Source organism: Oratosquilla oratoria, chromosome 6 (assembly GCF_046742065.1).
Source record: "Oratosquilla oratoria isolate Oo_2021 chromosome 6, ASM4674206v1, whole genome shotgun sequence".
NCBI lineage: Eukaryota > Metazoa > Arthropoda > Malacostraca > Stomatopoda > Squillidae > Oratosquilla > Oratosquilla oratoria.
The window spans coordinates 14,987,495-15,002,494 of NC_134782.1; the positions used below are offsets into that span (position 1 = coordinate 14,987,495).

The window sequence follows — 15,000 nt, forward strand, 5'->3', positions numbered from 1 at the left end:
GAGGCGAAGACAGGAAGACGGAGGGAGGAGGGGAGCGAGGGAGGTAATGTGTGGAAGTTCTTCTTCTTCTTCTTCTTCTTCTTCTTCTTCTTCTTCTTCTTCTTCTTCTTCTTCTTCTTCTTCTTCTTCTTCTTCTTCTTCTTCTTCTTCTTCTTCTTCTTCTTCTTCTTCTTCTTTTCTTCTTCTTTTCTTCTTTTTTTCTTCTTTTTCTTCTTCTTCCTCTTCTTCTTTCTTTTTCTCTTCTTCCTATACTTCATTATCTTCTTCATCATCTTCTTCATCTTCATCTTCTTCTTTATCTTCTTCTTCTTTCTGTGTTTATGTATATAATTATAAAAACATAAAAAAGAAACATTGTACAAACAAGAAGTATGAGGCAACGTCTTTACCCTCTGAACTCGACGACGTTGGGTAAAATTATTACTATCAATCTCATTATCATATTTTTTCCGGTCAACTCAATTTAATTTACTTCTTGGTGAAAACTGTATTCTATAAATTAGATAAAATGAGTGAAATGTATGTCAAAAAGATATATAAATCATCATAGAGATCAAAACGCGTTCTGATTATAATTAACAGACAATTTATAATACTAACATAACATTTGATGCATAACTATACTTTCAAGCCTTACAGTTCCAAGATAAGCCTCTAGGGATAACTGGAATGAAGTCAGTAAAGTTTGACAAACAAAGAATAAATTAACCTAACTTAACCTAACCTAACCCATCATACCCTAACCTAACCTGACGTAACCAAAGTTAACCTAACCCAACCCAACCTAACCTAACCCAGCCCAACCTAACCTAATATAGCATAACATAACCCAATCTAACTTAATGTAACCAAACATAACCTATCACATATGGGGAATTCATTCTGATTCAATTTCCCGCTTCCTCGTACATCCTCGCGGAAACTCTCCACCTCAGCTCGTTGACTTTCTCTCCAGGAGCTCCCGAAGGAACTTCGAGCTCCCAAAGGAACTTTGAGCTCCCGAAGGAGCTTCGAGCTCCCGCGAAGGTTCCGCGCCGCAATACGACGACCTCGGCAGACCTCTTGTGGTCCTCTGGACGCTCCACGTCGAAGGGTCCTCCAGGAGCTCCCGAAGGAGCTTCGAACTCTCGCGAAGGTTCCGCGCCGCAGTACGACGACTTCGGCAGACCTCTTGTGGTCCTCTGGACGCTCCACGTCGAAGGGTCCCCACCCCATCCCCCCATCCCCGGGCCAATATCAGTAAACTCTGGGTAATGCCCGTCCAGCGGGCCTAACCCTCCTTGTCCTTTCTTTCCCTAGTCTTCTCTTCTTCCTTCCTTTCCCCACCGCACATCAACCTCCTCTTCCTTGTACTTGTCTTTCGCTCTAACTTCCCCTCCATCATTCCTTATCTACCTACCCATTTTCCTCCCTCCATCCCCCTCGCCCTCCCTGCCTTTCTCCTCTTTATCCTTCTGTTCTCAGTTCCTTTGTTTCTGATCGTTTCCTTCCTTCCTCATTTCCTTCAATCTTTAATTTTGTTGTTTCTTTCCCACCTTTCTTTCTGTCTTGCCTTACCCCCTTACATCCTCATTACTTTCCATCTTCCCTCATTCCTTTCTTCCCTCCTTCCTTCTTCCTTCTCTCCCTCTCTCCCTTCTTCCCTCATTCTTCCCCCCTCTCTCTCTCTCTCTCTCTCTCTCTCTCTCTCTCTCTCTCTCTCTCTCTCTCTCTCTCTCTCTCTCTCTCTCTCTCTCTCTCTCTCTCTCTCTCTCTCCCTCCCTCCCTCCCTCTCTCCCTCCCTCCTTGCTTCTCGCCTTCGTTTCCTCTATTTTTTCCTATACTTTTTTCTCCTTTCCTTCCTTCCTTTCTTTCTTCCTTTTATTCTTTTGTTCCACCCATCTTTCCTTTTTTATTTATTTTCTTGCTTCCTTGTATCTTTTTCTCTAACTTTTTTTTCTTCCATTCTTCCTTCCGTTCTCCAATCCTTCCTTCTTTACCTCCTCCTCTCTCTCCCTCTTCTACTATTTTCCATCCTCCTTTGCCTCCTTCACTCTTCTACTGCCATTATCTTTGTCCTGTAAAGGTCTCAACCTCCCTCTATCCTTTTTCATTGAATATTTCCACCATTTTCTGCCTCCAAAATTTCTTAAAGACACGTGGTATTCGAAAAGTGTTTCGGGAGGGTGTGTGCATGAGGGTTTGGGAGTGACAGCAACATAAAAGACTTCAGCAAGCGTCAGCAAGGGTCAGAACTTAATGTCATACCCAGAAACCAGGCTGTCGTCCATTGCTTCTCGTTTAAGACCCACGTCATGGTTCTAGTCCTTCCCCCTGCCGCCCCCACTCACAATATTCATCAGATACTGCATACGATGGTGTTTATACACTCCTGGGTTTTGTCTTCGGTAGCCCATGAGGTACTGTAGAGTCACGTCAGCTCCCCAGAGACTCCCGGACGCGTTCTGGTCTAGAGTCGCATCACCTCCCCAGAGACTCCTGGACGCGTTCGGGTCTAGAGTCACGTCAGCTCCCCAGAGACTCCTGGACGCGTTCGGGTCTAGAGTCGCGTCAGCTCCCCAGAGACTCCTGGACGCGTTCCGCTCTAGAGTCGGATCAGCTCCCCAGAGACTCCCGGACGCGTTCGAGTCTAGAGTCGCGTCAGCTCCCCAGAGACTCCTGGACGCGTTCGGGTCCCTTTAGTTGAAGGCCCCCAGATGCCTTCGAGGATCCCGGGTGCCGCCAAGGCTCTCCTTGCTTTTGTTAGATTCGGCAGCGCGATCTTTTAAATTGTCACGCCCAGTGTCCTGCCGTTCTCATTTCCTCCCGCGCCTGGTTTTATTTCTGTACGGATTGGCTTTTCTTCCGTTCCGAATCTACCGCCTCAAGCCGCCGATCCTCGGGCGGTCGCACTGGCTTAGCCTGGTCTAAGTTCACCTCAGTCGAAGGACATCGCCTGTTTTGTTGTTGTTGTTGTTGTTTTTCTGCATAGTCACTTAAAATAATGGCCTTGAAATACCTTTAACCTTTGACCACAGTCCTCGCCTTTAGTTTTATTGAAAAATATTGTCCTCGTGGATAAAAATATTAATATTATAAAGCGAGCAACGGGCTGCGCCCAACCCCCCTATGCGGGGGCTCGGGCCTTCGGATGAGCCCGCTTCGCTCGCAGGCGCCTTCGGCGCCCAGCCGTACAGGTTGCTTGCATCTGAAATACTTGTTAGCGCTAAACCATCTACTTTTGGATATAAGCGATCTGCATCCAGCGCGATAGTGAGACACAAATCGCTTCTCTTCTTGAGGGTCTATATCTCCATCGTAATCTGTAAGATCCTCAAGACTCGGCTGTTGAGCTAAATTTTTCCTAAACTCCTCCTGTAGGCGCTTAATTTTTCTAAAGAACAATAAAACACTCTTGATTTCTGACGCCTCATTAGCTTCCTTCTTGCCGAAAGGAGACAAAGAGGACACGTACTTCTCAGGGAATTCACTTCTGTGAATGTCAACTTACTCTTATTTTTAACTCTTATTCTTCCTCACATCAATTAGTGAATATTTTTCCTTTGTTATCCAACTCCAAAAATGGCGTTGCCTGCATTTGTCTTGCGTGGTGCCGGCCATGGTGTTCGACAACCTTGCAGAGACACACCGGGACGAATCATATAACCGGGCCGGAGGGGACGTGTCCCCTTGAGGGATTTCCGGTTTCCGGTCCGATTACAGGAATTCTTTTATTATTACCAGGGGCTCCCCTGACGGCTTCCAAGGGGTCCCACAGGGTCTCCCCAGGAGTTTCTAGAGGGCACCCCAGGGGCTCCGCAAGTGCTCCCCTTGAAGCTCCAGGGAGTTCTTAATGGGCTCCTCAGGAGTTACAAAGGATTACAAAGGATTACAAAGGCAAAGCATGCCGACAGGAGACCTTTTGATCCATATCTAGGTCGGATGCAAAAAAAAAAAAAAAAAAAAAAAAAAAAAATTATATTAATGATAAATTAAAACTATAACAATGTAAATAACAATTAAAATACATAAATAAATGCATTGGTATAGTTGAATAACAAACAAACAGGTAAATAGTAAATGATAATAAATTGACATATAACTAATAATAAATGAAAATCAGACAGACAAATTATAACAAAACAAAAACAAATAATATAACATAAATTATAATAATTACAGCATCTTACTTAGGTATTTATCTAAATGATTCTTAAAGCTTCGAACTGAACTACATTGCACTACCTGTGCAGGAAGTTTATTCCATTCATTAACTACACGGTTGGCAAAGTTGTTTCTACCTACTTCCAAATTGAATCTATTTCCGGACAGTTTGAGACCATTGTTTCTTGTCTGATTCTCATTCAATGTGAAAATTTGGTCACTTTTGATGTTGTCAATTCCCTTTAAAATCTTAAAGACCTGTATCAAGTCACCTCTGAGTCTACGCTTTTTTAGGGAAAACAGATTCATGTGCTTAAGTCGATTTTCGTATGATTTATTTTTGATATTTGGAATCAGTTTTGTGGCTCGCCGTTGTACTTTTTCCAGTCTGTCAATGTCTTTAATGAGATTCGGTGACCATACGGAAACAGCATATTCCAAATGTGGACGAACTAACGATTTATATAGCTTGTTAATGAGTGATGGACTTTTGAAATCAAAAGATCGCGCAATCAATCCCAGAATCTTATTTGCTTTCTCAGAGACTGAAATACACTGCTTGGATGATTTGAGGGTTCCACAGGGAATCCCCACAGGGATTCTCAGAGGTTCCCTAGTGACTATCCAAGGGCTCCCAAAGGGCTCCCCGGGTGTTTCCAGAGGCTTCCCCGGGGGTTTGCGGACGTCTCGCTCTCAGCCAATCAGTCGTCTCCGTTGCCGTGACGTCACCGCTCTTGGCCAATCAGTCGTCTCCGTTTCCGTGACGTCACCACTCTCTTAGCCAATCAGGGGCCTGCGTTTATCCTTAGAAGACGTTACCATGTTACTGGGCCAACTATACCCGGCGATGTCCTCTTTTCGGCGGAACCGCCGTTCCGACCATTTCGACAACAAATTATTTTTTTAGTACATAGGTAATGATATGCGTGCATAGATAATACAATTACACGCATACATACATTCATACATGTACATATAGGTAAACATAGATACATACTGATACATACTGTACATACATGAGTACATTTACAAATACATACATACACACAAATACAAACGCATGCATATATGCATACATAATACATACATTCATACAGACATGCATACATACGTACATGCATACATACATACAAACATAAATTCGTACATACATTCTTTACATACAATCACACATACATACGTACCCATATGTATACATATATGTATGCATGCATGCAAGCATGTATATATACACATATGCTCTTTCGCCTAACAAAACTTATGTATGATTCATTGTCACAGAACATGTGCCCTTTTCGTCCACTTTACAATCGAGATGCTCAATCATTCTCTCTTATCACGAAGAGCAGCGAATAGAATTAACAGTGACTGACTGAATAACATGTTTTCACGTCCAATATTACGTTTGTTCCTTTCCCCAGCAACAGACAGAAACTCTGGTGAAGTGTCGGGCATAATAATTAACGTCATCGGTGGAGTGTGTTGTATAGATTATGTAGACAGGCTTAAGTACCTTAACCTACACTCTTTAGAAAGACGGAAAGTCCGGGGTGATCTAATAGAAGTATTCAAATGGGGCAAATGTTTTAACAAGGTGATAAGGCAAGGTCATCAAATTAAAACAGCAGGGCGAGACTTGTATTAATGAATTCAAATTGGAGAGATTTAGGTTTAAGAAGGAAATAGGGTAGAATTGGTTTACCAACGGAGTGGTTAACGAATGGAATTGACTTAGTAACCGCGTAGTGAGCGCTGAAACATTTGGTTGTTTAAAGAGAAGATGAGATAACTTTATGGATAGGAATGACAGGTGGTAAAGGATATGGCACTACTTTATGTAGGACTTATGGTCTCTTGCAATCACCTCCATTCTTATGTTCTCATGTCCTCCCGTTGCTATGCACAGATTGACGTCTTCAGCCCTTATCTTCAAGAAATGTAAATCTGTAGATTGCGTCATCGTATCCAAAAGATACTAAACAAAGTATCTGATAACTATAACTAGTGCTTCAATTTTCACTGACTAAAACCCCAAGGCCCTAGAGTAACCAGCAACTATCCTCATCATCGTATCCAAAAAGTTTTATGTCAAAATACTGAATACAGTATCTGATAACGATAAATACTGTTTCATGTTTCACTGGCTGGAAGCCCAAGGAGGTCTCAGAGTAACCAGCAACTATCCCCGGGCTTCCTGTGTGAGTAGTCAAGACGCTAGCCACAAGCAGCAAGCTGATCGGATTACTGTCTGAAGGGTAAAAGAGTCTAATGGTTTATGTATGTTAGAAAAGTGTAGGATTAATCAACACCATTATACTCGTAGCTACGATCGTGTTTTGCTTGTTATATGAACTGCCACATAAAAACTATAGACATGATGCAGCTTCTTTAGTCCAACACAATTTGTGATTTTCCTTCATGTATTGATTGATAATTCCGGGTTAACTGGACATCAACAACAGCCAGTACTTGGTATATAACAAATGCCCATCTTTCATAATGCATAATTGAATATTTGTGTGAACAATTAGAGAGTATTTTTTTTTCTTTTTTAAGATTTTAATACATGGGGGGGGGGAAATAGTGGTGGAGGGGAATGGAATGGGTGGGAATAGGTACGTGTCTTTGACTTGGCTACCCCCCTTATCAGGGGGGAAAATCTCTTGGTACACAGACTACATGATCAGTCTGTTACAATGTAGATAATATTCTATTCTCCGATGCTTAACACGACCTTATCAAATTGACATTTGGTTCATAATGAAAGAAGTATCAATTCCCAGTCAATAGTAATTAAGAAACTTTTTTGTAGAACAGAAAGTGTGAGACGACTATTTTGAAAAAGAAATATACAGGGATGACACACAAATTGTATACATCATATTAAAATTACTGAAAGATAAAACATGAATGATTAATAATGGTGAATTTTTAACCTTTATTACACTTTTCTGACGTTACTGATCTTAATAATTCAGACATTAAAGTTTCATTTAATACCAGGGAGCGACATTTTAAATCATAAGTCCGATGTGTACAACAGGTACTCGCAGAGCGCGAGACAAAGGAGGTTATAGATATAAGACCTTCATTGCTGACACGTCTTGTTACAATCCTACATTATTTTCTATGAATGATCCAGTACTTGGTAACTAGTACTTTGGTATAAGCAGAAAAGTTTGGTAACAACTCAATTGGATTATGACAAAGGATATAAACTCCAGTCAACCATGACAGGGTACGATTCCGAATGTTTTCCTATCACCCGATTGAGGCCCAAACGCACTATCTACTACATACATATCTGTACATAATTATTAAATTTCATAGGAAGGACGGGAGAGGACAGACGGTAGGGGTGAATGGTGAATGGTTGTGTATGGATGATGCTGTGATACATCAAGGGGAGTGAGTGGAGGATGGGAGGTGAGGGAGTACGTATGAGAAATAAATTGACGCAGCCCGAAGGGATTTCTCCCCGTCTTCTCCTTTTCTGCATGAGGGGACGGAGAGGGGGGGGTTCGCCGAATTAATGAAGCGGCCTTGCTGTGGATGTGCTGTGTCTTGCGACACTGCTTCTGACCCAGGGCAGTGGACAAGATGCATGGATGACCTGTCATCCAGGGGGTGCTAAGATAAGAGGGAGGAAAGAGGGTAGAGGGGAGTGGAGTATGTAGGGGATGGAATGGGTGGGAGTGGTTTCTATGCCTTTGTTTTTTGGCTACCTCCCTTGGAAGGGGGAAAAAGCCCTTGGTATATGTTATATGCTAACAAGACCTTGCAAATATTCTCTCGACAATTTTTTTTATTCATTCACCTTTTTCACTATCATCAAACTACACTTAACATTCGATTTTAATTTGTAGGATTTAGGATAACAACGTCCATCATTTTATCGTAACTATGTCGTAATTAATTAGTATTTTCTATGATAATGTATTTTCACGACACTTTTCTATTCATCTATCTTTTGCAGTATCATCAAACTACACTTAACATTCAGTTTTAATTTGTAGGATTTAGGATAACAACGTCCAACATTTTATCGTAACTATGTTGCAGTTAATTGATATTTTCTATGATATTGTATTTTCACGACAATTTTTTATCCATCTATCTTTTGCAGTATCATCAAACTACACTTAACATTCAAGTTTGATTTGTAGTAATTTGGATATCAACGTCTATCATTCTGTTATAGCTATACCTTGGTTATTGATTACATGTATGTAATTATCAGTTGCCGACAAATAAAAAAAAATATATATATAAGGACGGAGTCTTTGTTAAAGCTATCCCCCCCCCCCCCGTTCCCCAGATCTGCCTATTTAATCCCAGATAATTGTACCACGACAGTGTAATTGGGAAAGCTATTACAAGCAAAACGTCGTATTAACAAAACCTCCGTTCTCTCATGATGTTTTTTTAAATGAATATTTTCCGTGATGTTGTGGATGTTTTATGACGTCCAATCAGTTCAAGTTTCATGAAGTTTTTATTTTTGTTTAATAGTCAGAGTTGAATATTAGCATTTATTGACTTGCACGATAAATTCATTCTGTATAGAATAATTTCTCGTCTGTCTTTAACATTGCCCATGCAATCAATGATATGCTTTTCTAACGTCAAACGGCGAGCGTACAACTTAAATGAAATGCTTTGTTGTGAATAAAACATGAGCAATTTGAATATTCATATTCAAAATATTTAATTTACATTCATATTCATGTATTGACAACATAAAAAGGTCACGTAGGAAATACACAGTAATACATTATACAAGTTGTATGAGTCATTATATATCTGTTTTAACACACGCACGCACACACACAAACACACACACACACACACACACACACACACACACACACACACACACACACAGACTACATTAGCTCATCTGTAAATTTTTGTATGAATAAATTTTCTGCAGCATCAAATACCATTTTTCAGTCTGTGAATTTCAAAACCTAAGATGCAAATATGGAACGTGTTTTGCGGAGACAGAAGTGCTCGACTAACTGCTGTCCCGTCTTTTAACTAACCTGATGCTTTCTTTATCTCACAGTTCACGCAACGTCCACTATGACGGGGAGCTACTGGTTCCAGAAGGGTAGAAGCATTCTGCTCCTTCTCCTAGTCTCATTAACCCTCCAAGCCAAGTAAGTACAAGTACATTAACCCATTCAACTCCGATGACAAGATGTCTTGTCATATGGTCAAATAAAACAAAAAATCATAAAACACCAAAATGTTTGATCAAACACCAGAAAAATATGACGTCAGTCCTCGCTTCGCTCGCAGCGAAGCGAGGACTGACGTCATAATTTTCTGGTGCTGTTTGATCAAACATTTTGGTGTTTTATGATTTTTTTGTTTTATTTGACCAAATGACAAGACATCTTGTCATCGGAGTTTAGTGAGTTAAGCACACAAATTTAGGTTTAAGAAGGAAATAGGTAAGAACTGGTTTAATAGAGTGGTAAACGAATGGAATAGACTTAATAACCATGTAGCAAGCGCTGAAACAACTGGTTGCTTTAAGAAAAGATTAGATAAATTAATGGATAGAGATGATAAGTAGTAATGGACATGGTACTACCTGGTGTAGGCCTTATGGTCCTTTGCAGTCGCCTTTATTCTTATGCACACAGCATGATTGGAACAAGATGCTTGTTTGTAGATGATGCAAATATGAAAGCGTTCAACAGTTTCATGAAGTAGGCTAATTATTAAATACGCAACATGATGCCTAGAAGAACATGACACTTTGTAGATAATACAAATATCATGAAAAGAGTATGTGATGAAGAGTATGAATGCTGCAGAAAGTGCTAGACGTTTTCATTTAATACCAGGCAGCGATATTTTAAATCATAAGGCAAGCGTTTTAAAACAAATTCTAGTGTATAAAGATTGGAGAGGACAGATTTGATAGTTGTTGTTTTTTTTTGTTTTTTTTAGATATTTTATATAAAAGGCTATGCCGTGGCCTGTTTTTGTAAGCGGTAGTGGCTGGTTGTCGTTGTTTACTCTCCTGATGACAGAGAAATGTTAGAGAAAGGTTTATTCATTTCACGAGAGTTTTCAATTGGATATTAGTGGAGGAAACAGTGGAAATCTTACTGCCGCTGTATATAAGCCGATATTTCCAACACTAGATAAAATCTAGACTCTGAAACCGAATAAGCGAAATGTTATTTATAGTTATATACAAAAATAAATAAATAAAATGGATGATCGCTGGCCGACCAGTTTAGAGCGTCGCTACATGCGCCGTAGGTTGAGGTGACGGCAGTTCGAATCTTGCCCCCAGCGTGTTGGACCAAGGGCATGGTTCATTAAATTCTACCCCCACGAAGTCCTCTGTAAAGGGCACCATCCTAGCCTCCTAATAGGGGAAGTTAGCGACATTAAACCGAATCAGCAACATATACTAAAAGAAATGACCCAAATTGCTACGAAAAAGTTAAATTAAATTCTCCTTAGATTAACCAGCCCCGTCGTGGAAATGTCGTGAACAATAATCACGTGGAAAAGGGAAACGGGCCACAGAGCCATTCGCAGGAGAGATAACGACGACATCGGTTGGGAAGAATCAGTTGAAGAAAACGGAATCCGGAGACGAGAATTTGCGTAAACAGACTCATTCTCGCCCGCGCCAATCTCTACCTTGTCCTTTCGTCTATCGGAAATCGATGGAGCATCGCGCTTTTAACTCGCGGCAAGTCTGCCATTTGAAATGCATCCTGGTACGAAGGCAAAGACGCGCGCCATTAACAGAACTTCTTCCCGGAGCTCAGTTGAGTCGAATTTTGCAAACTTTACCTCCCAATTTTTTTTTTTTTTTTTTTTTTATACAAATATCCTACTTCTGCTTGGCTATCGTTACATGGCCTTCCGACCTTCCTTCCGGGTCTGGGAACCATGGCAGAACAATCTGAAAGTGGGTTCTGTCCTCGTTGTCGATATTTAAGACGGCGATAGTCATCGTACGTGTTTGTCTCGCATTCGCTTACTCGCGGGTTCGAGTCTCGCAATCCTCTCCAATTCCCAGCAGTAACTGTGACCTGCCCCAACAATCCCTAAAGGGCAAAAGTGACGGCCTCGGCCGCAGCTACTCAGCGCCTCCTGTCGTAGATCCCTCACCTTCTTTTCTTCGTAAGAAACGTGAATATTCTTTGGATCTACAGTATGTCGTGGCTGGCGCTAGCCGATGATATTCAAATGAGGAGCGTTTTTGTACACTATGTGGCTGTGATCAAGTGGGGCTTCCATTGATCCCTAGCCCCCTCCTCAGATGAAGAACGTTAGCTGATGCCGGGCAGGAAATAGAATCAGGATATATATATATATATATATATATATATATATATATATATATATATATATATATATATATATATATATATATATATTTTTTTTTTTTTTTTTTTTTTTTTTTAACAACGCACATCAAGGACATACTGGAGTCCTGTGGGTTGGTGTAAGAGGCCGGTAGATAGAGGTAGACATTTAGGTAGATCGAGGGGTAGGTGAAACGATATGTAAATTTTACCCAGTTGTTATGATACAATGGCCGACTGGAAGTTGCAGAGAGTTGCATATTCTAGCTTACCGTCTTATGTTTGTAAATATTGATTAGGATATCGAGAGGTGTTGATGTTGGGAATGTAAACACAGAGCTCGTTCTGCTGCGACAAACTGCTTGCGTAAACAATATCGCTTGAGACAGTATAACAGTCTTTCTGATTGGAGAATAAGTTTGGAGGAGGAGAAAAATTATTGGTGCATGGAGGTAAAGTCACGCCCTTAAAGGGTGGTACTTATTTGAAAAGTGAAAAGATATTGTTTGAATTAAATAGTGACGTCGGAGCAGAAGTGGCTTGGTGGGATGAACAGGGATCCTGGGTGGAAGTCCCTTGGTGTAGTTTGAACCAAGTGTATTACTAGGAAGAAGATAAGAAAAATCAATATCATTTAATTCCCCTTCATTATTGAATAATGGAACTTGACTAAAAACTTACAATATGAGAGTGGCATGGGGCCTTGAGACGAGTGACTTACCATAATACAATTAAAGAAAGAAAGTGAAGAAAGTTGTAAATGAATGACAATTTCACTGAAGGGAACTGAAGTGTTAGTAGCAGTGAAGCTAACAGTTGGATAAACGTTTTATATGTGTTTTTTTTTTCTTTCATCCATTTTTTAGAAAGAGATAGAGACAGAAAGAGAGAGAAGGAGAGATAGATGAAGAGAGAGAGAGAGAGAGAGAGAGAGAGAGAGAGAGAGAGAGAGAGAGAGAGAGAGAGAGAGAGAAGTAAATATTTAACCCATTTCCATAACCCGTTCCTCGGTAGCGAGGGAGCCTATATCAAATAGACCCTTTCGTATCGAGATGTACTTTTTCTGTTGGCTGTCGCTGTCTCTCCTATTCATTTCCATGGCACTCGATCGCTCCGTAGCAAAGCTATGATTAGGTTTATTTCGACAAAGAACGAAGGACGACGTCTCAAACTTACCGTCTGAATAAATCAGGGTTGGATGATGGCATTATTTTGCCATGCCTTTGAGTCGCAATAAATCGAATATTTCCAATTTCGTGCCAGATGGAAAGTAATCTCTCTTTTACCCCCTCCCTCTCTCTCTCTCTGCTCTCTCTCTCTCTCTCTCTCTCTCTCTCTCTCTCTCTCTCTCTCTCTCTCTCTCTCTCTCTCTCTCTCTCTCTCTCTCTCTCTCTCTCTCTCTCTCTCTCTCTCTCTCTTTCTCTCTCTCTCTGTCTCTCTCTCTCTCACCCCTCTCTCTCTCACCCCTCTCTCTCTCACCCCTCTCTCTCTCACCCCTCTCTCTCTCACCCCTCTCTCTCTCACCCCTCTCTCTCTCACCCCTCTCTCTCTCACCCCTCTCTCTCTCTCTCTCTCTCACTCACTCACTCACTCACTCACTCTCTTTCACCTCTCTCTCTCTCTCTCTCTCTCTCTCTCTCTCTCTCTCTCTCTCTCTCTCTCTCTCTCTCTCTCTCTCTCTCTCTCTCTCTCTCTCTCTCCCTCCCTCCCTCCCTCCCTCTCTCTCTCTCTCTCTCTCTCTCTCTCTCTCACACACACACACACACACACACAAACACACACACTCTCACCCCCCCCTCTCTCTCTCTCTCTCTTCACGCATACCCCTGTAAATCCATCTTCATTTTTTCCCCTTAAACCTGTAAATCTCTGTCCCTCTTTTTCTCATCTTCCCTAACGTGAGGTGATAGAGAGATCTGCCACAAAATAGAGCGTAGGACCTTTCTCCGAAGCCATTTCGAACGAGACCTTTGTCACTCAGACGTCGAGGGCGACATAGATCCTACTCGGGGAATCCATGTACCCCTTCGTAGGGCTTGAGTGTGACTTGAGATACCTACGTTCTTCGGGATATCGATACGAGTCGCTTGGGTACCCCTCCCAGCCGGGTCCACATCATTCATGAGATCAATCGGATAGAATGATGATTTAGCGATGATGATTTGTGTGGGGAATTTAAGGTTACGAATGGTTTCCGAATCCACTAGGCTGAAGGTGGTTGGTAGGGAGAGGTGGATGGCGGGTCATGTGACTCATCGCTCGTGAAGACGTCGGGAGTGTCTTGAAGGGACTATCACACTGGGCATCCATCGACTTCGCCAGCGTCGACAGTTTAGAGTTCGTTTGTGTTAAAACGACTTCGGTTACATTATTTTTTTTTTTTTTTTTTTTTTTTAATCTCCAAATATCAAGTTATCTTTATGTCGTATATAGCAAAGCTGAATGATGAAATAAGAGATTATATACCTGTGGGATTGTTAGATATAATGTTGCAATGTTCTTAGAGGAGTCTAGGCTTCTGTTAGCGAAGTCATATTCTAGTTATCCAAAAGGGGGTTGGAGGTAGAATGTTGGAGGAAAAATGCCCAGTGTGATAACCCTGTAACAGAGTAAGGAGGGGAATATTTTGCTAAAGCCAGATTTATGTTCACACCGTGAACGTTTTCCTAAAGCCACGTTCGCGCCACAGCCTTGAAACGTTTGGCGAAAGTCAGGTTTGTATCACAGGCTTTGAACCTCTTGCTAAAGCCAGATTTCTAACTCAGACTGTGAACGTTTAGCCGAAGCCAGACACGTATCCCAGGTTTTCAAAAATTTTCTAAAACCACGTTGGTGTCCCACCCCGTGAACGCTTTGTTAAAGATATATAAAGACGAAGATGAATAATTCCCAAGATTATACATTTCATTTCAGAAAACTAAAACCTGCATGAGGACTCTATGAATGCACTTTTAAAAATGGTATATACATACATACATACATACATATACCAAAGGCTTTTTTCCCCCTTACACGGGGGGTAGCCAAAAAGAAAAAGGCATAGAAACCACTCCCACCCATTCCATCCCCTACATATTCCACTCCCCTCCACCCTCCACCCTCCACCCTCCCTCTCATCTTGGCACCTACTGGATGACGGGTCATCCCTGCATCCTGTCCACTGCCCTGGGTCAGAAGCAGTGTCGCAAGACACAGCACATCCACAGCAAGGCCGCTTTTGAAATAATACTCCAGAATATTTGTTTTGGTGGACTTTGGGAGTTCAGTCATGTTCTTCTGTTGAACAGGACGTCTGAAAGGATGAAGAGAGTCCTGATAGGTCCTGAGAAGTGTAGAGGTTCTTTCGAACTGAGATCGAGTGCCTAATCCTTCGGCCACAGTGAGATCCTCTCAACTGAGTCAAGTTATCCGTTCTTAGCCACAATGAAAGACTTAGATACGTCATAATGCGAAAAAAGATTAATAAAGATATGCTGTAATTGGCTAGAGGTGATTAATGTGTATTGAGAAG

At 41.4% G+C, this 15,000-nt stretch overlaps 1 protein-coding gene across 5 annotated transcripts in view; it reads left to right on the forward strand.

Moving 5' to 3' along the window:
* LOC143026311 (glutamate-gated chloride channel-like) overlaps positions 1–15,000 on the forward strand; it is a 271,860-nt gene that overhangs the window by 90,041 nt on the left and 166,819 nt on the right. For all 5 annotated transcript variants that reach the window (XM_076186479.1, XM_076186483.1, XM_076186480.1 and 2 more), the window contains exon 2: positions 9,212–9,305. In XM_076186479.1, coding sequence (XP_076042594.1) covers positions 9,229–9,305 — 77 coding nt within the window. In that variant the 5' untranslated portion in view covers positions 9,212–9,228. The remainder of the gene's footprint in view (positions 1–9,211; positions 9,306–15,000) is intronic.